The 25,597-nt window shown below is 51.4% G+C and overlaps 2 protein-coding genes and 1 long non-coding RNA gene across 7 annotated transcripts in view; 1 reads left to right on the top strand and 2 right to left on the bottom strand.

The window, feature by feature from the left end:
- Positions 1-12,772, bottom strand: part of POLE (DNA polymerase epsilon, catalytic subunit) — a 48,293-nt gene extending 35,521 nt beyond the window's left edge. For all 4 annotated transcript variants that reach the window (XM_047696944.1, XM_047696946.1, XM_047696947.1 and 1 more), the window contains exons 1-16: positions 12,672-12,772; positions 9,996-10,137; positions 9,543-9,623; positions 9,139-9,183; positions 8,894-8,986; positions 8,439-8,593; positions 7,091-7,232; positions 6,868-6,948; positions 5,814-5,921; positions 5,393-5,503; positions 4,846-4,931; positions 4,438-4,557; positions 2,972-3,104; positions 2,768-2,881; positions 2,458-2,670; positions 2,087-2,194 (exon numbers count right to left, since the gene is read on the bottom strand). In XM_047696944.1, coding sequence (XP_047552900.1) covers positions 2,087-2,194; positions 2,458-2,670; positions 2,768-2,881; positions 2,972-3,104; positions 4,438-4,557; positions 4,846-4,931; positions 5,393-5,503; positions 5,814-5,921; positions 6,868-6,948; positions 7,091-7,232; positions 8,439-8,593; positions 8,894-8,986; positions 9,139-9,183; positions 9,543-9,623; positions 9,996-10,137; positions 12,672-12,733 — 1,794 coding nt within the window. In that variant the 5' untranslated portion in view covers positions 12,734-12,772. The remainder of the gene's footprint in view (positions 1-2,086; positions 2,195-2,457; positions 2,671-2,767; positions 2,882-2,971; positions 3,105-4,437; positions 4,558-4,845; positions 4,932-5,392; positions 5,504-5,813; positions 5,922-6,867; positions 6,949-7,090; positions 7,233-8,438; positions 8,594-8,893; positions 8,987-9,138; positions 9,184-9,542; positions 9,624-9,995; positions 10,138-12,671) is intronic.
- Positions 12,773-12,902: 130 nt separating this feature from the next.
- On the top strand, positions 12,903-22,627 carry PXMP2 (peroxisomal membrane protein 2). 2 transcript variants are annotated; one of them, XM_047696948.1, is made up of 5 exons: positions 12,909-13,183; positions 14,514-14,630; positions 16,487-16,646; positions 19,580-19,699; positions 22,281-22,627. In XM_047696948.1, the coding sequence occupies exons 1-5, from the start codon at positions 13,062-13,064 to the stop codon at positions 22,347-22,349; spliced, it is 588 nt and encodes a 195-aa protein (XP_047552904.1). In that variant the 5' UTR covers positions 12,909-13,061; the 3' UTR covers positions 22,350-22,627. The 2 variants fall into 2 exon arrangements, with proteins under 2 accessions (XP_047552905.1, XP_047552904.1); XM_047696949.1 differs by lacking the exon at positions 22,281-22,627 and having other exon boundaries at positions 12,903-13,183; positions 16,487-16,732.
- On the bottom strand, positions 16,972-24,931 carry LOC125081960 (uncharacterized). Its single transcript, XR_007121838.1, has 2 exons — positions 24,800-24,931; positions 16,972-17,414 (listed from the first exon to the last, which is right to left on the bottom strand). It is a non-coding gene; the product is annotated as an uncharacterized LOC125081960 (long non-coding RNA).
- Between the last annotated feature and the right edge of the window lie 666 nt (positions 24,932-25,597).

Raw genomic sequence — 25,597 nt, 5'->3', positions numbered from 1 at the left:
GGCGCCTGGGTGGCTCGGTGGGTTGAGCCGCTGCCTTCGGCTCAGGTCATGATCTCAGGGTCCTGGGATCGAGGCCTGCATCGGGCTCTCTGCTCGGCAGGGAGCCTGCTTCCCTCTCTCTCTCTCTGCCTGCCTCTCCGTCTACTTGTGATCTCTCTCTGTCGAATGAATGAATGAATGAATGAATGAATGAATAAATAAATAACCATTCTTGGGCTGCTGGCTGCATGGGTGTCATGGGCCACAGTTTGCCCACCGCTGCTTTGTTCAGGAGTGAACGGAAACACAGGTAAACAGACACAAAACCAGCCAGGAGAATAGCCACCTTTTTAATGAAATATGTTAAATTCGATAGTCAAAGGAGAAAAATCAATTGAATGCAAAATTGCCTTTAGTATTAAAAAGCTCTTTAAAGCCCTCCAAAGGGGCACCTGGGTGGCTCAGGTGGTTAAGCAACTGCATTCGGCTTGAGGCACGAACCTGGAGTCCCAGGACTGAGTCCTGCATCGGACTCTCTGCTTGGCAAAAAGTCTGCTTCTCCCTCTGACCGCTCCCCTCCCATGCTCGCTCTCTCTCAAATAAATAAATAAAATCTTTAAAAAAATAATAACAAGGGGCGCCTGGGTGGCTCAGTGGGTTAAGCCGCTGCCTTCGGCTCAGGTCATGATCTCAGGGTCCTGGGATCGAGCCCCGCATCAGGCTCTCTGCTCAGCAGGGAGCCTGCTTCCTCCTCTCTCTCTGCCTGCCTCTCTGCCTGCTTGTGATCTCTGTCAGATAAATAAATAAAATCTTTTTAAAAATAATAATAATAATAATAACAAAAATATAAAAAAACTAAAACTAAACTAAAACCCTCCAAAGAAGCCAAGACAAAAAACACCCCAGAAACTGTAAGAAACCATGACTAAAAGGAGCATTACCTATTGTATAGAACAGGACGTACTAGAAGCGGTAATACCTTCTGTTCCTAACTGAATTCTAGGCAAATGAATCATGAGGAGAACAGTCCCTCCATCTTCCATTCTGAAATGCTAATAGTGGGGGAGAAGGGAAGAAGGCAAAGTTCCCAGAAGACACGCCCCACACCACGACCCCAGCTGGAACCTCCCGTCAGCATCATGGGGACAGGATGGTCCCTTAGAAACAAAACGATAAGCCTGTTACCCTTTTCCTAAGGACCCCAGGCTGCCCTTTAGAACATTCCAGAGACAGCACGTGAGCCACACTCCCCATCCTCCAGGAGCCTGGACTCTGGAGGCCTCTGCTCAGCACAGCTTGGTTTCATTCATGTTGCCCCTTCTCCAACTTCAGAGTGGTGTCTGTTCCTTCTGAGGCACCAACTCACATCTGGTTTCGGGCCTGGATGCGCCTCACAGCTCATCCTCTGAGAGCTCCCAAGGCATACGGCAGCCAGAGTGGACAACAGCTGCACGGCACTTCCCAGCTGGCAGACGACGCAAACACATTCTCACTTGAATTCTGCCTAGTGAGTCTGTTACGAGATGTTTCTTGAAATCAATCCTAAACGTGGCAGAAACTCCAAACCGTGAGTCGCTCAACAAGCCACAGTGCTGAGCAGGGGCGAAGAGCCACGCCTGGGAAGGGCCCCGCCGGAAGAGAGGACCTGCACGCTGTCAGTGGTGCTTTCTAACCATTACAACGGGAGTTACACTTGCTGTGTTCTACTCTGTCACCTGTAGGAACTTACTCAGCACTTTGAAAGTGTCCTCAACAACAAAACGTAAGAACCAATGGCTCCCCGCTGCCTACAAAGTAAAGTCCAAACGATCTGGGCTCCCGACCCAGCACTGCCCCCTGGCCCAAACCCACCCAGCACAATGTTCCAAGAATCAGGTCAAGAGCCCTCCGCCTCCTGGGGACACTCTCCTACCTCCCTTGGTTGGGTCATTCACTGCGACCACAACACTGTCCTGTCCCTCCCCCAAGCAGACCATTACCTGTGTCCTCCATCTCAGGGACCAAGTACCAGCACCCAGCAGGGGCGCACCAAACACACTGCAGAAAGAAGCCAGTCTCCAAGGCAGAGCACATGATGACGGCTTCTCCTGGCCCCGTGGAGCGTTACCTCTTGGAAGTTGGTGACCTCCTCCATGGGCACCTTTTCCTCTTCCTCGATGGCATGACGCATGGTCTTCTCCACCCGCTGCAGCAGGAAGTCAAAGGCAGCAGGATTCTAGCACAAATGACCGAGAGGACATGAGTGAGACGGGAAATGCCGTTGCACCAACCAATCTACCTCAGGCAGGACGGGACACTGCAGAGAACACCCCAGAGGAGCTGAGCGCCTGCCCCACAGCGCCTTCGTCAAGAGCAGGCCAAACAGAGGAGGTCTGATGAGGGGGCCACAGAGGAAGAGAGCAGTCAGGGCTTGACTGCAGCCCTCGCCACTTCTGGGTCCCACCAAGCATTCGGCAGGAAGACCAGGGAGTGGCTCACCATCCTGAACCGGCAGGGGATGTCACTGCGAAACACGCCTGACTCGAGGGCCTCCACGTGGCCACCCACATAGGTCTCAGCGTCTAGCACGTGACCATCATCCGTCAGCTTGTTGAACTCCTGCTCCTGCTTGTTGGGGAAGATGATGTTGGCGTGGAAGGCTTGCACCATCAATAAGGCCTCACACAGCGTCCCGGAGCCCTTCCGCAGCACCTACGGGGGAACCAGGCTTCAGACCACAACCGTATCGGCACCAGCGCCCTCGGGCAGCGTGCGGAGAACGGCTCACGGGGCCACGAGAGGCACTGACCTCGTCGGGCTCCATGGGAATGATGGTGCAGAGGGCGAATATAAAGGGATGGACGTACTTCATGTACAGGTAGTACGTGGCCACCGCGTCTGACACCGAGTACGTGGCCAGAGTCTGAGGAGAGAACATCAGAGAGTAAGAGCCATGAGGAGCCCCGGAGGCACTGCGGCAAGCCAAGGGGGCACAGTGAGGAGACGCACGTGCCTGGGGCTGCTCGGTGGCCATCCGGCACATGTCCTCGGGGTCCAGCTCCACGGGGTCATAGCCCAGCTTGGCCTTGGCAGCCGCCTTGAGGTTGTGGCTGCCCACAGGAAGATAACTGTCCCTCTTCACCCACCTGAGAACAAGAACCAGAGCACAGTCAGCGAGGACTCCGAGACGAAGCCCAAGAACCGGGAGAGGTGGCAAAGCTGGATGCACCCCAGACAGTCCTAATGGCACCCCAAAGATCTCCTCCGAGACCCCACAGGGAGCAGACCCCCACGAAGCCTTTCACCCGGATCCGGTCAACCTCGCAGATGAGCCCACAAACGTGAGGAAAGGTGAGCGCTGGTCCTCCAAGCCCCACGGCCTTCCCCTCCTCCCTAACAGGAAAGACAAAGGTGAGCGGGCGGGAACCCGCACCCTCAGCCTCCCTCCAGCCCTCCAGCTTGTCCTGTGGGTGCTTCCACTTTGCGCTGCTCTCCCCCTCCCTCAGACCCTATTTCTGAACTCCTATTCTCTCCTTACACGGTCCCTTCCACATGGAAACTGGAAGCACCCTGTGCCCCTCGCCCCGTGCCCGTCTCCATGTCCTCCCGTCAACTCAGTCCCATGGCCAATGCAGTGTCCCTGGCAGCCACAGCCCCTCATGACTGCAACTTGCCTCAGCTCCCTCAGCCTCTGCACTCCTCACTCCTGCCACCCTCCTCCCCAGAAATGCCCCGTCGCCTCCCAGTACTACCACCTCCTTTGAGAGCCCCCACCTGTCCTTTTACCTCTGTCACCCTGCCCCATGTGAAGGGGTTCCCAGGCCTGCTGCTACCTGGAAGCTGAGTCCTGCTCCCCCAGAGGCCTGCCCCAAACCCTGAGCACCAACACTCCCTGTGCCTCATGTGGCCCTGCCCCCCGTTCATGGATCCCCCAATCCACCCCTCTCCAATCCTGTCCTCATTATGACTCGGCCTACCCATTCCAACCCATGCACCATGACACCGGGGCTGCAGAGAAAACAGACCAAGTGTGTCAATGGCTCCCTAGAACTCACCTCCCCACAGGGTACAGGAGGCCCACAAGACCTCCTTTCTCTCCAGCCTTCCCTCTCAGCACTCTGAGCCCCCTTGAATGCCTCTCTCCAGGCTGGACACCCCTGATGCAGCACCCCCACCTTTGTGGAGGGCTCCCACAGCACCAAGGCCTCACCCACCTGGCCCTTCTGCTCTGGCTTCCCCACCAGGTCTGACGCCAACGTGGTTGTTGGTAGAAGGAATAACGAGCCCACGTGAAAGACAGCACATCCCCAGACCCAGCCAGAGCCGCACCCACTGTCCCGAAGGCAATGAGAGCTACTTCTCAGAAGCCACCCTCCCCTGTCAGAGGGAGGGGGATAGGACCAGTACGCACAAGAAGGAGCTTCGGACCCCGGTCCCAGAAAGCCCTCCTGCGGCAGCGCAGTGAGCTGCCGGGCCTACCTGAGACAGTCCATGTGGATGCACTGGGACGCCTTGTACTCCCCCTGGCTGTCCTTCTGGAACCCGATCTCCTGGTACATGTTCAGTCCGTGGACCGCTGCTCTGGCCTCCACAAACGGCCTAGGGATGAGGGCAGACAGATGGGCACATGGGCAGTCATCCTTTAGTTCCCTCAGAGACAGAAGACTGCCCCCAGCAGACCCCCAAGCAGACCCAGGAACCCCCACACCCACTTCTCCTCAAACAGTGCGAAGTGCCTCTCGGGCCACTAAGCAGGCCCTCCTACCCCTCCCTCCTCTCACACTTTCTTCCCGTCTCAATCATTTGTAACTGAGCACATTTACACCGCTGTGCAACACCCCCTCCCAAACACATTTTAGTGACCCACAAGCAAGACGTCACACTTACCAGTCAAAAAAGTCCCCGTTGTAGGTGACCATGATGGTGGGTTTGGTCTCCTGGACATGTTCAAACCATCTCTGGAGTAGATGAACCTAAATCCAATGATTCTCGGCTGTCAGAGGATTGCTGCTTCTCTTCGAGCCGTTACCTAACACCCCTCCTGAAGGTCAGGAAGCTGTCACCGTGTCATTCCCGCAGCCGCCCCTGCCTCCAGTGTGGACGGGGCCCCCACTAAACACCCTGCACGGGCGCCACCACGCTGGCTACGTGCACGCCGAGTCTGCCTCCTCCCGTTTCGCCTCAGATACCAGCAGTTTCCCGAAGGACGCCTCTTTTTTCCCTTTAAAGATTTTATTTTTACACAAAAGAAAACAGAGAAGAACTAGAGAGAGCACGAATGGGGGGGGACAGAGGGAGAGGGAGAAGTAGGATCCCCACTGCACTGGGAGCCCGACGTAGGGCTTGACCCCTGGACCCTGGAATCAGGACCTGAGCCGAAGGCAGACGCGTAACAACTGAGCCCCCGGACGCCCCACCAAGGGCACCTCTTTACCTCATCGGGTTCATTGAAGACACAAAAAGGTCCTTCATACTCTGGTTTAGGGGTGAACTCGAAATCTTCAACATCTTCTGAAACGATCTCCCTGTTGGTGATGAGGTAGCCCTGCGAAGTGCGTGAGCCATCGGCACGAGTTAGGACACACAAAGCCAAAACACACCTCCTCACTCTTGGCCCAGAAGCTCCTGCTGCAGGAATCTGCAGCAAAGGGAAGTCACCCCGGCTCCCCCAGGAAGAGCCCTGAGTGTCTCAAGCGTCTATTGGAAGGACCATGGCTTGTTTGTTCACTTTCCAGGACTCGACTCACTCATTTTTCACCCAAAATATACTAAGCACAGGGGGATGCTGCTCTGATTTAGGGACTAGACAAGGTTCCTGCTCCTGTGAAACGTACATCCCGAAAAGTACCACTTACCTGACCATCAATCATATAGGAAACCATCATAATCTGGTCAGTCTCAGCATCGGGAAACTTGAGGGGCAGCTTGGTGGTCTCAATGTCAAATGCCAAAACCACAGGGTCCTGCAGGGACACAATGTCTCATTAAATTGGACAGAAAGCAAGCCAAGCTCTAGAGATCCCAAATGTCTTCCCAACACCTGCCACCTCCACCCTCGCCTCCAGCTGCTAAAGGAGTCAAGCTGCCACAGGGAGAGGCTTCAGAAGAAGTGAGACCAACATTTTGGGGTTGACTGAACTGTATCAAGAATGCCACGATTCACTGGTGGTATAAAAATTTAAACACATACAAGTGCTTAGAGCATGAGAGGAAAATCCTAGAATTATAGAACACCTGAGTCTCGATGTGCTTGAAAATGCATGACCTTATTTTGACCTTTGTGACAACCCAGAGAGGGCTTCGTGGTACAGAGATAACATCTCTGTTTTGGATATGAGAAAACAGCAATACAGAATTGCCCAAGAACACAGAGCATCCCTGAACCAAGGCCTTCCAGTCATGAATCCATTTTCAACACACCACGTCGCTCTCAGCAGCCCAAAATGGAAGTCAGCGCTTTCCCTCAAATGTTCAGATCCAGCCCAGCTCAAACATGGACATCACACGGTGATACATAAGCACAAAGTGTAAACTATGCTTGGTCAGAAACAGGCATCTGGGGGGCTCAGTCGTTAAGCGTCTGCCTTTGGCTCAGGTCCTGATCCCAGGATCCCGGGATCGAGCCCCACATCGGGCTCCCTGTTCCACGGGAAGCCTGCTTCTCCCTCTCCCACTCCCCCTGCTTGTGTTCCCTCTCTCACCGTGTCTGTCAAATAAATAAATAAATTCTTAAAAAAAAAAAGAAAAAAGAAACAGACCAAAAAAAATTTTTTTTCTACATTTTTAAGAAAGTATCTAAGGGAAAAGAAGAAAACAAATCTCTGAATCAAATTCATCCTTCAGCACTGAATGAAATCTCTCCAGAAACAAGTGGAAAACCAGGACGGAGGAAATGCAAGCAGTACTCACAGGTCGTTCAACAAGGTCATCTCGTCGGGTGATTTCCACGGGAAAGGCACTTCCTCGGTATCTGACGTTGTACCAGTGAGCCTGCGGGATGGGGAGCACGTTAAGAAAAAGCTCTGCATCTGTCCCAGGAGGTGCATCTGTATGTACAGTAAATCTGTATGGATTTATCCTTTCAGGGTCACTGCCCAACTGTCCGGCTGTCCAAAAGGCACGGCCCACTCACCACGTGGATCTTCAGGTCAATGGAGAGGCGGATGTGGTAGGGCACGTCATACTCCCGCATGTCCACAATGTTGTCCCACTGGTCGGTGACCTTCTTGGAGGCTTCCTCTTCATCAATAACCACACTGCTCCCTTGCAGAACACTGCAAAACAGAGACAGGCCAGCTTATTCAACTACACTCTGCTTGGGGGTGGAACAGGAACGAAGACCACAGTCCACGTGGAGTAAACACAGAGGGTAAATCGAGGTGGCCGCGTGCCCAGACAGGCTCTTCTTAAGAGAATGACCTCGGATGACACCTTCCTATAAGCAGCAGACCAGATAGGAAATTCCACGTACACTTAGGACGTATATTTTATAGGATATAAGATAAAAATTTTAAAAATTGGGGCGCCTGGGTAGCTCAGTCGTTAAGCGTCTGCCTTTGGCTAAGGTCACAATCGCAGGGTGCTGGGATTGAGTCCCGCATTGGGCTACCCTCCCTGCTCAGTGGTGAGTCAGCTTTGGATTCTCTTTCCCTCTGCCCCTCTCCCTGCTCAAACTCACTCTCTCTCAAATTAACAAATCTTAAAAAAAAGGGGGGTGGGGGCGCCTGGGTGGCTCAGTGGGTTAAGCCGCTGCCTTCGGCTCAGGTCATGATCCCAGGTCCTGGGTTCGAGCCCCACATCGGGCTTTCTGCTCGGCAGGGAGCCTGCTTCCTCCTCTCTCTCTGCCTGCCTCTCTGCTTACTTGTGATTTCTCTCTGTCAAATAAATAAATAAAATCTTTAAAAAAAAAAAAAAAAGGGGGGGGGTGGGTGTCACTGGGAATCCAAAATGTCTTTACTATTACAGCAACTCAACAGTGGAGCCACAACTCCACCCCTCTGTAAGAAAAGCCGTACAGCTAAAATACAACCCAGGAGACCACCTTTTATTGAACACAAATGCACCACGTAAGAAACTCTACCCAGGCTGGGAACCTGGGTGGCTTGGCTGAGGGTTCGCCTCTTGATTTTGGCTCAGGCGATGATCTCAAGATGGTGAGACTGAGCCCCGGGTTAGGCCCTGTGTTGGGTGTGGAGTCTCCTTAGAATTCTCTCTCCTCCTCGCCCTCTGTCCCTTCCCTCCCCTCGCGCTCTCTTGCTCTCTCTCAAAAGAACAAAATAGATAAATAAATATAAATAAACTAAAATTTTTAAAAAAGAAATTCTACCTAATTGCTTGCAAGTGTTTCTACACTGAACAGAGCTGATCCTCAAGGTAACTTCGTTGCTAGTTTTCCTGCTTCCCATCCATCTCGTCAACTTAGCAGGAATGGACAACAGTCCTGCGGGCCGTCTGGCTGCCCTGCTTGTGAGAAGGCCCACCTGGAGAGCATGGCTGTGTAGGCGTCACCGGCGTGGCCCTGCTCCCGGTTCTTCTTCACAGCAGGGGAGACGTCCTTCCTCACTCTGACAAGATCCTCCACAGTGTTGAAGGACAGCTTCATGTAATTCCGCTTCAAACCAACCAAGTGATTTGGCTACAAAGTGTGAGATTGTGCTCATGAGTTCAAGAGGAAAAGGACTTTATTGGGTTAAGAAAATAAGGGGACAATGACTGAAAGGCTGAGCAGAAATGTTGGCAAGTCCAAAGCATCTTGTCCAATTCTGCATATGCACAACTAAACCACTAACATTCTCTAAGAGGACATATGGACAGTCACCAAACCCCATCATCCGTATACCACCCCACAGGTGCTAAACTTGACCTCTTCCCAGCTCTACCCCAGAGGCAGGACAGACCAGCCTCATTCACCCTGAAGCGTCCAGGTGATACTCACCAAGTCCAGGTCCTCCTTGGGAACAGTCTCTATTTTAGCAATTTTACCCTGAAACTTCTTGGAGAGAAAAGATGAAACTTCTCGTTCACAACCCTAAATCGAGATCAGAATTAAAGGACTTCCTATCAGTAAGATCTATTGTCTTCCTTGCCCGATTCTCCAGAGGCCTCTCTACTTTCAGTCCTGAAACCCCCCCATAAAATGAAGCATCGGCCGTGTGACCTGATTCTACGCACCGGGCTTACCTTCCTGGTCGCAATGTAGAAATACGGCTTGTAGGGCAAGGCCACCTGTAAGAGCCACCAGCCCATGCAGGGGTGACGAGAAAGAAGAAAGGAGAAAAGTGAGACCGGCTGTTTGCCACTATACCCACAAGTCTCTTACAAGATGACGCGGTCCAGAATCGGCAGCTGCACGGACGGCAAGGACAAAGTCTGAGACACAAAACTACCCCCTTTCAGTCCTTCCAAGCTGGTTCTCATCTTGAACGGTGACCCATGTGGCTCCAAGGGGCCCATGTCTCCAGAGGCTTCAGGCAGCTGCACACCAGAAGCCTCTCCACCCCTCTCCTCCTAGAACACCTGCCATCTGGACCCAGCTACATCTCATCACTGAGTGGGTCTTAGGTTCTTGGGGTTCAAGCCCTTACCTTAAATCTGCTCCCGTCATCTTGAATAAAGTAGTAATCCACTGCACTGACTAAGCGTTTGTCTTCATCTAAAATCTCAGTCTACGAGAGAATCAGTTAACACGGGCACAAAGTCATCCTCTAGGCAGTACGAGAACCCTCCTGCTCCTACTCTTCAGGAAACTGAGCACAGGAAAAAACTCCTTCTCCGTCCCCACATAAACATTCCCCGTCCACGAGAACCTCATCACAACACCTGCAAGCGAGGATTTCTCTCAATCTCTCCCTCATTCTTGAAAACTTTTTATGAGTTAACAGGGAACCCCCTCAGCCTTGTTTTCCCAGGAGCCTCTTTACAGCCCGGTGATGCTGAAGGAGAAAGGAGGAGAGCTACCCTCGGTCCCACCGCCACCTGCGCCGCCCACTCTTCCAAGGCCTAAGCCACAAGGAGGGCGCAGCTGCCCAGGTGCTTACCGGGTGCATGTTGATAAGCCAGCCTGTCTTCTCGCCCGGCTCCTTGAGTCTCTCAAAGCCAAACCGCAAATCCATCTTATCCGTCCACTGGCTGCGCTCCAGGCGCTTAAGTGCGGAGACGGAGGAAGAGGGGCCATCGTCCCTGAATGAAAGGAGGAGGGAAATCCTGTCTTCACGGATCATGACTCTACTCCTGCAACCTCCGTGCACCCAGTGTAAGCACTTTGGATGCAACAGTCGATGCACCCCTGAAAAACCTCGTATTTGACAAAAACGGTTCATCAAAGTAACAAGAGTCACTGGAAACATGACTAGGGCAGGAACCTCAAAACCCATTCAACTCTGTAACCAGAACACTAAGAAAACAAGCACCAAGGCTAGATGCTGCCGCCTCGGGGGATATTAAAAACGCATAGGGGCGCCTGGGTGGCTCCGTCAGCTCAGCGCCTGACTTGATCTTGGCTCAGGTCATGATCTCAGGGTCATGAAACTGAGTCTGTCTCCCCCCTCCCTCTGTCCCCTTCCTGGGCATTTATCCCAGAGGAGAGAAAACTGTTTCATACAAAAACTCATCTGTGGGGGCGCCTGGGTGGCTCAGTGGGTTAAAGCCTCTGCCTTCCGCTCAGGTCATGATCCCAGGATCCTGGAATCGAGTCCCACATCGGGCTCCCTGCTCGGCCGGGAGCCTGCTTCCCTTCCTCTCTCTGCCTGCTGCTCTGTCTACGTGTTATCTCTGTCAAATAAATAAATAAAATCTTAAAAAAAAAAAAACAACTTCATGTGTGAACATTCATACCATTTCACTCATTATAGCCAAAACATGGAAACAAAGCGAAACATTACCTACGGATAAATAATAATTAACTTAGGGTATATCCATCCCACGGAAGACTATCCGTCAACAAAACAGAAGAAACTTATGGATTCATGCAGTAACTTGGATGGATCTCAAGGGAATTATGCTGAGTGGAAAAAGCCAACCTGACTTTTTATAATTTGACGTGTAATCTGACTTAAGTAGAGTTCTTGAAATAAAATTAGAGGTGGAGGCTATGGGGCGCCTGGGTGGCTCAGTGGGTTAGGCCGCTGCCTTCGGCTCAGGTCATGGTCTCGGAGTCCTGGGATCGAGTCCCGCATCGGGCTCTCTACTCAGCAGGGAGCCTGCTTTCTCCTGTCTCTCTGCCTGCTTGTGATCTCTCTCTGTCAAATAAATAAATAAATAAATAAATAAATAAATAAAAATTAGAGGTGGAGGCTAGATTAGCGGCTGCCATGGATGAGGAAAAGGGGGGAATGAAGGTGGCCGTGGCTCTGAAAGGGTAGCATGGGGGATCCTGGGGACAGAACTGTCCTGTGTCTTGACTGTGGTGGTCACAGACACACAACGTGCACAGAACTAAATACACTGGCATACATAACCGCGTGCGCATGCATCGCTCCAACGGCCATTTCCTGCTTGTGACCTGGTACTCTAGTGACCAAGACATTACCACTGGGGGAACTGGCTTACGGGTATATGGGATCTCTGAGTAATTTCCTTTTCTTTTTCTTCTTTAAGATAGTATTTATGTATTTGACAGAGCACAAGCGGGGGGAGCAGCAAGGAGAGAGGGAGAAGCAGACTCCCTCTGAGCAGCGAGCCTGGGCTCCATCCCCACCCTGCGATCACGACCTGAGCTCAAGGCAGATGCTGAAGGAACTGAGCCACCCAGGCATGTCCTCTGTGTGATTTCTTACAACTGCATGAGAATCTACAGTTAACTCAAAACAAAGAAGCTTTCTGTGTATTTTCATTTATTTTTAAAATGACAGTTCTCCAGGGCATTGTTAGTGTGTTTCCTGGTAAAATGAACTTGACAACATCGACCACACAAGGCTTTCGTGCATCTTGCAACAACGAAAACCTCACAGCTGGCAGCATAGTGGGGGGCGGGGGATAAAGGCAAGAATTTTGACGACCAATTTGGACTGGGTTCTAGTTCTGTCAAAAAAACAAGCCGCGACGCATCGGCGTCCTCTGCCTGCGGTGCGAAGGCAGCAAACAGCACCTGCAGGACTTAATGAAGATCAACACAAGGAAATACCTACTTCTGCCGTCTACAAGGTGCACTTCCGCAACCGACACAGGATCTGAAAGAAACTACTCGAACCACCTGCTCTGACTCAGTTTCCATTCACAAAGCGTGCGCCTGTCGCCGCCCCTGCCGGGCACCCACCTCGAAGACGACCCGCCCCAGCACGGGGGCCGGTCCCACTCTCACACCTCCCAGTCACCGCGCAGCCCCTGGGGTCGGCCCCGGAGGTCGTCCTAGCGCAAGCACAGCGCCGGGTTCCCCCCACCGCCCCCGGACCGGCCCCGCGCACACCGTCCCGTCCCCGCACAGCCCCGGGCCCGACCCCGCGCGAGCCGGGAGCGAGAGGAGGCGAGGAGCGCGCGCTGTGACCGCAGCGACGCCGGTCTCCCGCGCGCCCCGGTCTGCAGGCACCGAGAGGCGGCTCGGTCAGCTCCGGCTTCCACAGAGCCGTCTGTCCTCGGTGCGCGGAAAGCAGGGCGAGCGCGGGAGGACCGCGCCGCTGGGAGGCGGCCTGTGGAGGACCCCGCCTCGGCTGCGCGCCAGGAGCTCCGCACAAGGCAGGCCCGCCCGCCTCCCCTCACCGCCCCTCACCGTCCCTCACCGGCTGGCCTCGCCGTCCGGGCCCGGCTCCGCGCGCCGCCGCCCGGTGTTCCTCAGAACCATCGCGCCGCGCCCGGGCCGCCGCCGCCGCTCTCCCGGAGAAATTTGGCGCGCTCCCACCAACTCTCGCGAGAGAGCGAAGCGCCCGCCGCCCAATCGGGAAGCTCGCCGCGCCCCGCCCCGCCGAGCGCCTATCGCCGCGGGCGCACGAGGGGAAGTGGCCGGATAGGGACTCGGGGAAAAGTGTGCGGACGCGCGCGCGGCGCACGGTGGGGTCTGCCCCGGGCCGCGATGCGGGCCGCGGAGGGGCGGGAAATGGGAGGCCGTCCCAGCGCCCGAGCGGACCGGAGGCGGGGGCGGGGGCCAGGGCGGCCGCGGAGCGGGGGAGGCAATGGCGCCGGCTGCGTCCAAGCTGCGGGCCCGGGAGGGGCTCGGGGCGCTGCCGCAGCGGGCGCTCGCCCAGTACCTGCGCCTTCTGCGCCTCTACCCGGTGCTCACCAAGGCGGCCACCAGGTCTGCGCGGAGCGGCCGCGGAGGGGGTCCCCGGGCGGGGGGCAGCCCGGAGCTCGGCCGGCCTCAGCCGGCGGGGGACGCAGCCCCGGAGACGCGCTCTCTGCGAAAGGCGAGACCCCGCGTGCCCCCCAAAGCCCTGCACTGGCCGGAGAGCTCCGCGTAGGCGGGGTTTGCGCGTTTGATTCTGACAGGTCATTGCCAGGGAGCCCGACCAAAGGAACGCACCAAACGAGGGGGTCAGGCCCCCTGCCCTGGAGGTCCTCTTCCTAAGGTGCGTGGGAGCGGGCCGGAGGTCCACGTCCGGCCCGCCCTGGCCGTTGGCACCTCCGCTCATTCCGAGGTCAGAGGCGTTCAGGTCCGTGCCTCCAGCGTCATGGCCTCCCGGGCGGGGTGGCAGGTGTTCGCATTCCTTGTCTTGCAGCTTTGCATTTGGGCGAAAGGTGACAAAAGCCGCCCCCCACCCGGGTCTGCTGGTTCGTTGCACCCTTTGATTTGGGATTTTAAACTTTATACGAGACATCGCTCTCCTTCGTTAGCTTTAATTAGTTAATTTTATAAGTTCATCCCCTCTTATTAAATAAACATGGGCAGCATGCTTTCGGGGTGTCGAGTACCAGCAGCAAGTAAGTAGGTAGGTAAGGTCCCCTACCCTCTGGGCTTTCTATTCTAGTGAGAAACTAGACAGGAAGTACAGAGGTCTTAAGGAAGGGACTAGGCCGTGCACGAAGGGAAAGGGAAAGCTCTGGGCAGAGGTACCCAGTGCAAGGTCCTGAGGAAAGAACAAGCTAACAATGGAGCAGTGGAAAGTCTGTTGCTGCAGAAAATGAACAGTGAGGAAGGGACCAGATGGGGAGGAGGTAGCCAAGGATCATATTAAGGTCCTTAAAGACATACAAAGAATTTTGGATTTTTTAGCACACAGAGCTTATCAGAAGGTATTGGAGTAACTGGGCCCATCTCCACCTTTCTACTGAAATTTATGTTGCGGTAGTTGTAGGTTTACATGCGCTTGTAAGGAATAATACAGGGAGATCCCTTGTTCACTTTGCCCAGTCTCCCCCACTGGTAACATTTTGTAACACTGCAGTGCAGCGTCACACCCAGGACGCTGGCATGGGTGCAGAGTGCGTGTGCGTGTGTGTGTGTGTGTGTGTGTGTGAAGTTCTACGTCTCCACTTTTTGATGTAGGGCCTGTACACTGGGGCTGCCTTAGAAGAGAGCCATCTCTCCCCGTCCCACGCTGCTCTCAGCTCAGCCATGCTGATTACATTCAGGAACGGCCACCCTCCTGCTGCTTGCTCCTGTTCTCTGATTACATTTCTGTCCACAGTGGCATTTTGTCAGCACTTGGGAACTTCCTGGCCCAGATGATTGAGAAGAAGTGGGAAAAAGAAAACTGCTCTCAAAAGCTAGATGTCAGTGGGCCTCTCAGATATGCCATTTATGGGTGAGTTCCACCATGGGGCCGGTCTACCCAGTAGCAGACTAATTGAAACAAAGCAAGGGTATCAAGACTAAGTTTCTGAAATGACCTAATTTGGAGACATAATTTTTAAAATGCATTGAAATAGCATGGGAAAAAATCAGAACGCTGGATAATGTGAACCTGTGTTAGGGTGTTCATTCTGAATTGCTTGGACGGGGGTGGCATTCTTCATTGGGCTGAGAATCTGAGGGCAGATAACTCATCTAAAACTCAGTTAGCCTTCGACACAGAGACATGAAAGAGGAAAACAGACGCAAGTATGGCCAGCTGTCTCCATTATTTTCATAGTTTTAAGCATGCAGGAAATAAATACTTAGGCATCCTGAAAGTGTCCAGTTTCTGAACCACTTGGAATTGCAAAGAGCACAGAGATTCAGGAGTTTTACCAGTCAAGTGTTCCCTGAGTTCTCTGGCCAATGGTAGTGTCGGTATAGATGGATTATTTTGAAGTCTTTTGCATCAAGTCGTTTTGTCAATTTGAACTTCACAAATATCACTTTGTGTTTCTAAGCATATTGGTTGCGGTCATCACAACGTTTCCATAATGCAGTTAAAACCAGTCGCCCTGGAGGAAAGGAATGCGTCCGAACCCGCTAGGTGGCATTACTCATTCACAGTTTCCATCTGCCAGACTTCGGTTCCCTCTTAAGGCCCCTAGCTAGCTCAGTCGTAGTCGGTACAGCATACAGCTCTTGGTCTCGGGGTCCTGAGTTCAAGCCCCACCCTGAGTGGAGAGAGCACCGAACAAAGAATAAATTCAGTTAAGAGTCTGCTCCCTCTCACTAAGGAGCCCTGCTCTGCGCTACTTAACCTGTGGCAGGATGGGAAGCAATGGCTGAGAACCACTTGTGTAAGGACTTCCAGTGTCAAAATTGGGAAGACCCGTAGGTCCCTGCCCATCTTTTTATTGCTGAGTCCTACAGAGCTACAGGTCTGTTGCACCAGTAGCCGCAGTGCCTGGGTTCAGTTCTGTCCCAGGTACCCTCCCTTTGGGAATGCAAAGCAGCAGTACTAACCAGCCCGCGCACAACACCAGGACTCCCTCTTACTGACGGCCCAGGCGGGTTGGAGGAGAAGCTCTGACACCAGGGATTCATCCGCTTACTATCCCTGAGGACCCTGTCTGAGCCAGGCCACATGCAGTGATTAGACAGGCACGATCCTGTCCTGTGACGTTTATCTCTGTCTGGCAGAGAGGGCACCATTTTTTTTTTTTAAGATTTTATTTATTTATTTGACTGACAGATCACAAGTAGTCAGAGAGGCAGGCAGAGAGAGAGGAGGAAGGAAGCAGGCTCCCTGCTGAGCAGAGAGCCCGATGCGGGGCTTAATCCCAGGACCCTGGGATCATGACCTGAGCCAAAGGCAGAGGCCTTAACCCACTGAGCCACCCAGGCGCCCCGAGAGGGCACCATTTGATGTAACAAATGAGATCATGACACGTAGTGACACAGACTCTGAAGATAATAAAACAGGACCTGGGCTGGAGAGTGGCTGGGACAGTGGTGGGTTCTTGTCCAGAACAATCATGGACCAAGTCTCCCAGCTGACAGTGTTGAAAGGAGGTAGCCACATGGAAACTGATGGGAGATCCAAGGCAGGTCTATCAAAGACAAAAAGAAAAAAGAAAAAGAATGCTTGAAACAGAGTCAAAGAAAGCCCCTGTTTTTTAGAAGGACCGCACAGACCTGTGTGGTCAGTGATGGGCGACTCCAGGGAGGCAAGGTTTAGGACCTGGGATTTGGGGGTGAACCTGGACCCAAGAAGGGAACACCCAGAGAATGACAGTCCTGCTCACCCCCTCCATGGGGCCTCAGGTTCTTCTTCACAGGACCCCTGAGTCACTTCTACCTCTTCATGGAGCACTGGATCCCTTCCGAGGTCCCCTTGGCTGGGGTCAAGAGGCTCCTCCTGGACCGCCTCCTCTTTGCACCGGCCTTCCTGTTGTTGTTCTTCCTCATCATGAGCTTCCTGGAGGTTGGTCTCTGCCATAGCTTTGTTTGGCACAGCGGTCCTTTGCCTGGCGTCTGGGGGTGGAAATCGGAGGGTCCGTGAACTTCTCAGTACCCTCCAGTGACTCCAGTGAAATCCCTCGCTTCCCTTTATGAACGTCAGACACAAACTCCGGCTGCACTGGCAGCATCTGTTGGTCCCCAGTAAGATGTCACAAATATCTCAATATCACACATCATTTGTTACAGACAGAATAGCTTTTATGTGTCGTCACTCCTTCTACCTGCCTTCAGGTCTTGTCACTGAATGTGTCGATACGGAAGCACATCTACTCATCTATCCTAAGGTCTTTTCCTGAGTATTCTGAAAGGTGTATTTCCGTGTGGTTGGTTCCTTGGTAATCCTATACATTCTGCTTCATACCGACGGGATTCTGAGAAGGGGGTCGATGCAATTCATGAAACAAGTTCCAGACCCCCGACGGTATTACAGAACCTGTGCTAACTCAGTGCCTAAACATCAGAAGTGCTCTGAAGAGGTTAACATGTCGGCATAGATTTAAAACATTACAGCCCACCACGTGAACGGTGTGTTCACACGGAGTCACCAGGCATGTCTGTGGTTCTGCCCAGCCCAGTCCCCTCCTGGTTCACTAGCTCCTCCTACCCTGCAGGTTTTATTGTAAAGCAGCATCTTGAGTTCTTGTTCCTGAGGCAAACACCCCTTGTGGTCTAAAGTGTTCCTGGGGGAAGCAGGAAAGATGCTTCCGCCTAACTGGTTAGTAGTAAGTCCCTGAGAGTAAAAAGAGGTGTTTATTCTTCCAAATACAAAAGGAATATATGTTCATTAAAAGACCAAAACCCTGAATGCATAGGTCATATGAGACCAAAAAGTATGTAAAGTACGCAGCACATAAATGACATATGTGGGACCACATTATACCACACACAGTACAGATGCTTCTGCATCTCCATTTTTTTTTTTTAAGATTTTATTTATTTATTCGACAGAGAGAAATCACAAGTAAGCAGAGAGGCAGGCAGAGAGAGAGGAGGAAGCAGGCTCCCCGCTGAGCAGAAAGCCCGATGCGGGGCTCGAACCCAGGACCTGGGATCATGACCTGAGCCGAAGGCAGCGGCCCAACCCACTGAGCCACCCAGGCGCCCCTCCTTTTTTTTTTAATTTGAATATAGTCAATACACAATGGTATGTTAGTTTCAGCTCTACAGTGCGGTGACTCAGCTTCTCTGTCCACTGTGCTCACCACACGAGTCACCACACGACTCGAATGACAGTATCATGGGCTCTATTCCCTGCACTGTCCCAACATCCAGCTTTTCTCTGATCATAGATCCCACGTGTTGACTGCACGGCGTTCCCCCACATGCCTGTCCCTTTCGTGTAAGGATTCCTGTTTGGTTAAATCCTAGCATTGTCCAAAGAGGCTGTCCTTGCTTGTTCTCCTGCAAAGCTACAGGAGAGTACAAACAGCTAATGTTCGTTGACTGCTCCTTCGAAGCTCTGCAGTGAGTACTTTGTGCCATTTGAGCTGCAAGTCGAGCCCATTTTGCAGAAGCTCAGGCCCACGGCTTAAGATCCCATAATTTGCAAGCCCATGAGTCCAGTCAGACCCAGACTTTGTGACCCCAGAGTGCCCAATCCTCACAGCTTTGTTTTCCCACACTCTTGATGACCATGAATGTATTTTTCTTTTAAATAGTTTGCAATTTGCTACATAAAAAATAATGTATACATATTTATTTATGAGGTTGAACATCTTTTTATATGTTTAGTGTATTTCTTCTACGAACTGCTTATTTTCTATCAGTGTTTGCTTTTTTTCTCACTGATTGTATATTTGTATATATTAAAGACATTAATACTTTGTCAAATACAGACTGCAGAAGTTTTTCCCATTTTTCAGGTTTTTGTCTTTTAACTGAAGACAAAGTTAAACATTTGAAGTTAGATAAAGTTTATTTATATTTATATATAGATAAGGTATATTTATAAAGTGTTTCTCCATACAGGAGTTTAAAAAGTTTATGTATTCAAATGTCATTTTTTTTCCTTTATGGGCTTCCTTCAAGGAAGATACTGGGAATATTCTGCTTTACTTTCTTCTTTTATGATTTCATTATGTACCTTTTGACAAACACAAAGATAATAGAAATACTCTATACTTTTCTCTAGTATTCTTATTTTTTTGTTTATGTGTGGGAGATCTACTTTTGTCTTGTTTCTTTTCACTTAAACAGCGAACTGCCTTGTTAGCATTTATTGAACAGTCCCCTGTGCTCTGAAATACCCCCTTCATCGCGCTCTCATTCCCGTACGGGCAGGCCATTATCCTCACTCTGGCCTTTTGCCGGATTCTGTTAGTTTCCATTGTATGTCTTTCCTTTTTTAGCTTCTAATTACCATCATCTCATAGTATTTTTTTTTTAAATCTTCAGTGGTTTAGGCCTCTTCTTGCTATTCTTCTCTGAGATGACTATTCTTGGGCATTTATCCTCTCAGATGACATTTATAATCAATTTATTGGGGTTCATTTTTTTTTTAAACTTCAAGTTTTGCTTGAAAATGCATCCATTTTGGAGATTGTTTGGGGAAGAACTGACAGCCGAGGCATGAATGGCAGTTCTGGTGCCCTTGGGCAAGAGCACGAATCCCGGCGTTCAGTCAGCCGGTACAGGTGAGGAAGGCCCACAAGGGCCGCGGACACAGGGTACGCAGGCGGGCTGCCTCACTGGTGCTGACTCCCCAGCCAGAGTGTCGGCTCCTTAGAGCTGCAGCGCTAAGCAGGCCCACAGGTGCTCTGTCTGCATAGCAATGGAACAAAATCCAGTTTTAAAACCCATCGTGTTAGGGTTTGGGGCCCTCCAGACCTTGGCACCCCAGCTTCAGTTCTGAGGGCTGTGGCAGTTGCTCACCATCCACATTCCCCTCCTTTCCAGGGGAAAGACGCAGCTGCGGTCGCTGTCCAGATAAGGAGACGCTTCTGGCCAGCGCTGTGCGTGAGCTGGCAAGTCTGGACCCCCGCGCAGTTTGTCAATATCAACTACGTCCCTTTGCAGGTGAGGGCCAGCAGCACCGCGCACAACCAGAGGGGGCCTCACCTTCCACCAGCTTTGTTTTAGCTTGGAATGGCCAAGGGCTTTCTCTCTGCCCAGAATCAGTAGCAGTTCTGGCTTTGGGCAGATGAAGCAGGGGTCCACACCTCATCCACTGCACCCGGAAATGTTTCTGCAAAGACCCCCAGTCCGGGAACACCGTGAATTTTCCAAGGGTTCAATATTGCCAGGGCCTGGCCTTGCAGGTCACAGTCCAAAGTGCACACAGGTGCCAAGCAGGATGTGCAGGGGAGGCAAAGGCAGCCTCACGTGCAGTGACGGCAGACGTGCTCGAGCAGCAGGTAGAGAGTGGGACCTGCCGTGGGGCAGCCTTTGGGGTGCCACCCAGATGGGATTCAGCACTTCTGGGCACCTGGGGGGTGCATTCTGAGGTGGCCTGCTGAAACTGCCCCATGCCCCCCTACCCACTTCCTGCACTGAGCAAGGTGGGAGCCTGGAGGGGCTCTAAGCTGCAGGAACAGCTCACCAAGGCTGAAGGATCCCGCCCTCGTGCACTGCCTTTACACACCAAAGACAGCTCTTGTGTGTCCAGCCCCAGGACGAGACCCAGGGCTGGAGATACGCTAGAGAGACTCAGCGCATGTCTATACTCCTGGCCTGGGTTTATTACAGCCTCAAAACAAGAATATACAACTGGATCCTAGGAATCCATGCTGGCTTCGTGTGCTCCCTCCCTCCCATGAGGGTCACACAGAGCAGGCTCTTGCCAAAAGAGCTTTGGTACCACCAAAATGCGGCAACGTGTACGCCATGTTTCTGCCCAGGGAAGCCCTGAGAAGACACAGCACCTGCGGGTTTTGGGACGGCTGGTCACGTAGGCACCCTCGGCCTGGCGCGCATCAGAATTCCAGACTCCCAAGGAGAGCAAGTGCTCGCCATGAGCCATGTTGTTTTAGCAAGCAGTCCAGGCCTAGGAGCCATTGTTAGCAGTTGGGGGAAGGTGGGAACCCTTAGGAACTCTAAGTACCCAGGCGCCAAGCAAGAGCAAGCCTCTCAAACAGGCCTTTCCAATGACTGCAACCTTAAGCCTTTTTTGCCCACAATTTAAGTAATCTACTCGTTTTCACCCCTGCTCTAGAGAGGAGAGACCTGGGCAGAATTCCCTTGAGCAGCAGCTCCACTGGAAGGATGGGAAGAGGGAGGGAAGTGCAGGCTGGGTGGTCACACACACACATGAGGAGTAGCGGAAAGCCAGGAGAAGGCAGTGACACACAACCACCGATATTGTAGGCTTAAAGCAAAATGAGAATAGTTTCACTGGTTTTAACAGTGATCTTATCAGTGACCTTCCCAAGAGCAATGCCAGTGGCTCCGTGAGAGCTAAAGCCAGACGGCTGTGATTCAGGAAGTGGATGAAGCAGAAACCCTAAGTCAGCAAAATTCTCTAAGACGTTGGTGAAGAGGTGGGGAGAAATGATGGGAGAGGGCTTCGAAGCTAGGAGGCCAGACGCTACCCTAAAGAGGGGTTGTGGGATTCGGGCATAAGCAGAGAGGTGCTTTAGACGGAAGCTCTTCTTTACGAAGACAGGAGAGAGGTGCCTATTCGCTGGGGACTCCCGTCTACACCTGCTTTCCTCTGGGGGGGGGCAGAGGGCAGGGCGGGGGGAGAGGAGGTAGGAAGGGTTTGAGGGGAGTAAAGACAGAGTAGACTTGTCTTGTCTGTCATTCTTGTCTTGTTGTTTTCTTGTCTTTTCTGTCTTGTCTTGTCTGTCATTCTCTAATGACAGAGGGAGCTGACCGGAGATCCTCATGTGGATGGGCATAGGGCCGCAGCAAAGCAGGGAGGATGTGGGTTTTCTGGGGAGTACAACTAAGGAGCCACAGGGGAAGGCAACAAAGGCTATGGGCCATGGACCCTAAGGTACACAGACAAGGAAGTAAAGAAATGGAAAGGCAGAATGGCTGAGGACATGAAGGGATCTCCGGATGGGAGAGTGGGAGAGCCTGGAAAATGGGACCCTTCTGGGCAGCCCCGGGACAGAAAGCTGGGAGGCTGTGATTAGTTTCCATTTTAGGTGGTTGCAGGTGAGTGCTTAAGGGCCAGGGGAGTTTATTAAACATTTACTGAGCACCTACTGTATGCCCCGATGCTCTAAACTCTGGGGATACCGTGACTAACAAGGTAGAACATGGAGCTTTCATGGAGCTTGTACGTCAGGGAGGCTCACTGACTAAAGGTAATTCCAGGCAGGAGTATGTCCGTCAGAACATGGAAGCAGGGTCACGGCCTGGGCTGGCGGGGCATCACCGACGGGCTGAGGGAGGCCATCACCAGATGTCCAGTCCTGGGGTGAGAAGCTGAGCCAGGAGCTGGTGCTCAGTGGACACGGGGCAGTCCCGTCTGCTTTCTCTGCCAGCCCATAATGTCCTGCTCACCCCTCTAGCACCATGCTTTGTGCGAAGTGAAGGCTCAGTGGATGCGGCAGCTGGTGGACGGACAGACCAACAAATGAGCTCTGTCCTGGGGGGTCGGCGACTGGTAAAGACAGTCAGGGCCTCACTGTGGCCTGTGTTCTCTTGGCAGTTCCGAGTGCTTTTTGCCAACCTGGTGTCTCTGTTCTGGTACATGAACCTGGCCTCTCTGGGGAAGTGAAGATGACCCAAGCGAGCGCAGACACACTGCCCACGTGCGTCTAGGGACCCACCTGCCTAGGGCGAGGGAGCAGAGACAACCAGTCAGGACTTGATCTGACTCTCGATCATGTGACAGAAGACGGAGAAACAGAAATCTTTTCATGTAAGAATCTTGTGCTTTAAAAAGGCAGAAACTGTCTTCAGGTGATGCTGCCTTCGTCATAAAATACAGTAGTGCTGACTTCACTTGTCACCTTGAATCAAATTAGGATGACAATAAACTAAAACGCACCATTTTCCGTGGTGATTGTAATTTTTCAGAACAATTGTGTCACTTTGGTAGAAATGGGGGGCCAGAGGGCTGCCCTCAGACTTTTTTTTTCACTTAAAAAAAAATTGTGGCAAAACCTCTAATACTATTGCTTGCCTACGTGGAGACGTTGGAAAGGGGCCCTTATAGAGTAGGACATCACCCTGACGTTCGGAGGCTCTGTGAGGAGCATATAGCACCCTTTCCCCTGACTTTTCTCTGCTCTTACTGCTCTTCCGTTAACCCTCCTCCTCACCTTTTCTCACACTCCGTATCCTGTCCTCTCATGGATACAATAGCCTTGGATCTTAATATTCTATTTTATTTTATTTTATTTTATTATTATTTTTTTAATATTTTATTTATTTTATTTGACAGACAGAGATTACAAGTAGGCAGAGAGGCAGGCAGAGAGAGAGAGGAGGAAGCAGGCTCCCTGCTGAACAGAGAGTCTGATGCGGGGCTCGATCCCAGGACCCTGGGATCATGACTTGAGCCGAAGGCAGAGGCTTTAACCCACTGAGCCACCCAGGTGCCCCTTAATATTCTATTTTAAAACTTCTTTTATGTCTCATATGCTGTTTCTGTTTCCTTGGGGTTCATGGTTGTTTTTTGTTTTGTTTTTTTTTTCCATTTGTTTTGTTCTTTCTTTTTCCCAATCAGGATTTCCCCAAAAGTCTGATTATACATCCGTCCTTTAAGAGTCGGAGTCACCAGGCAGTACTCTCACTGTGGGCTGACCGAACAGGGACCCAGTTTTGTCAGAGATCACCCATTTTCAGTACTGAGGCTCTTTCCTCTTAGAATTCCCCAGAGAGGAATTCTTTAATTTCTTGCCCAGGGGAAGGGTCGTGGTTAGAGTGGAGGGCTGTGTAAGTCTAGTGGCCAGCATTCTTGCAGCTAACTGAAGGAAAGGGTTAGCGGTCCCGTTAGCACGTGAACTTCCTCACGTCTGAGTAATCTCAGCTCTACTACTGCACCGTAGTCTCAGCCGTCCGGTGTCCAAGTCCAGAGTCCTTCTGGTTTAAATCCTCTGGAGTGAAAGTCATCTTCCATGACGGAGGTGAGGTATTCACCTGAAGATACAGGTGATGGAGGGGGTGTAGAGGACAGCCTCTTACAGGTTTTTCAATTGGTCCTTCTTTGTTCAACCCCACACCCTTCCTCAGAGGTGGGGCTACTGCCTGTAACTCCCAGATTTTTCCAGACTCACTAGACTAACTAAGCTTACTTCTTGGTTTCCTACAATGCTGGCAACTGATATTCCATCTTCTCAGATCTAAAATGACCTGATTTCCAGCTTTCTAAATTTGTCAACTGATCTTTTTGTTTCTCCTTGTGGACTTGTCTTTTTTTTTTTTTCTTTCTTTAAAAATCTTTTTATGGGGCACTTGTGTGGCTCAGTCAGTTAAGTGTCTAACTCTTGATTTCAGCCCAGGTCTTCATCTTAGGGTCGTGAGTTCAAGCCCTGTGTTGGGCTCCATGCTAGGTGTGGAGCCTACTTGAAAAAAAAATTTTTTTTACTATCATTTTAGTAAGCAACCTTCTGGAAGAAGTAGGCAAAAATGTATGGGTTCAAGACACCATGTTTAAACAGAGATCAGAGTATTTCTGTATAACAGATTCGTTCTCCAAAATCCAGAGAGATTTTTAAAAATATAAGTCATATCATGTCAACTCCTAACTTAAAAACCTACAAAGATGACCCAGCAGTTCCATTTCTGGGTGTATATTTCCCAAAACTGAAAGGGACTTGAGGTATTTGCACACCTATGTTCATAGCATTATTCACAGTAGCCAAAAGGTGGAAGCAACCCAAGTGTCCATTGACGGATGAATGGATAAACAAAATGTGTTGTATCCATAAAATGGAACATTATTCAGCCTTAAAGATGAAATTCTGACATATACTACATGATGAACTTTGAGGACACTATACGAAGTGAAATAAGCCAGTCCCCAAAGGACAAATACTGTGTGATTCTACTTACATGAGGTCCCTAGAATTGTCAAATTCATACAGACAGAAAAGGGAATGGTGGATGCCAGAGGGAGTCAGTGTTTAATAGGGACAGAGTCACTTTGGGAAGGTGAGAAGGTTCTGGAGATGGATGGTGGTGGTGGTGGTGGTGGTTACACAACAGTGTGAATGTATTTACTGCCACAGAACTATGTGCTTAAAATTGGTTAGGACGGGGCGCCTGGGTGACTCATTCAGTTAAGTGTCTGCTTTCAGGTCAGGTCATGATCCCAGGATTCTGAGACGGAGCCCTGTGTCGGTCTCCCTGCTCAGTGGGGAGCCTGCTTCTGCCTGTCCCTGTGCCTGCTGCTCCGTTTGTGCTCTTTCTGTCTTAAAAAAACAAAACAAGGGGCGCCTGGGTAGCTCAGTGGGTTAAGCCGCTGCCTTCGGCTCAGGTCATGATCCCAGGTCCTGGGTTCGAGCCCCGCATCGGGCTTTCTGCTCAGCAGGGAGCCTGCTTCCTCCTCTCTCTCTGCCTGCCTCTCTGCCTACTTGTGATTTCTCTCTGTCAAATAAATAAATAAAATCTTTAAAAAAACAAACAAAAAAAAAACAAAAAAATGGTTAAGATAGTGGGGCAGCACCTGGCTGGCTCAGTCAGTAAAACGTGGGACCCTTCAACTCAGGGTTTTAAGTTCGAGCCCAACCTGGGGCGTAGACAGTATTTATTTATTTATTTATTTTAAAAGATTTTATTTATTTATTTGACAGACAGAGATCACAAGTAGGCAGAGAGGCAGGCAGAGAGAGAAGGGGAAGCAGGCTCCCTGCAGAGCAGAGAGCCAGATGTGGGGCTCGATCCCAGGACCCTGAGACCATGACCTGAGCCGAAGGCAGAGGCTTTAACCCACTGAGCCACCCAGGCGCCCTGAGAGTATTTAAAAATAAAAAAATTTAGGGGCGCTTGGGTGGCTCAGTGGATTAAGCCTCTGCCTTC

Source organism: Lutra lutra, chromosome 12, assembly GCF_902655055.1.
Source record: "Lutra lutra chromosome 12, mLutLut1.2, whole genome shotgun sequence".
Taxonomy (NCBI): Eukaryota; Metazoa; Chordata; class Mammalia; order Carnivora; family Mustelidae; genus Lutra; species Lutra lutra.
The sequence above is the reverse complement of the archived record's forward strand: the minus strand, read 5'-3'. Positions and strand labels throughout refer to the sequence as shown.

Coding starts and splice junctions, on each gene's coding strand:
- PXMP2 (XM_047696948.1), top strand. CDS start 13,062: ATGGCGCCGGCTGCGTCCAAGCTGCGGGCCCGGGAGGGGCTCGGGGCG. Junction 14,631..16,486: donor CTCAGATATGCCATTTATGG/GTGAGTTCCACC, acceptor ATGGGGCCTCAG/GTTCTTCTTCACAGGACCCC. Junction 19,700..22,280: donor TCAACTACGTCCCTTTGCAG/GTGAGGGCCAGC, acceptor TTCTCTTGGCAG/TTCCGAGTGCTTTTTGCCAA.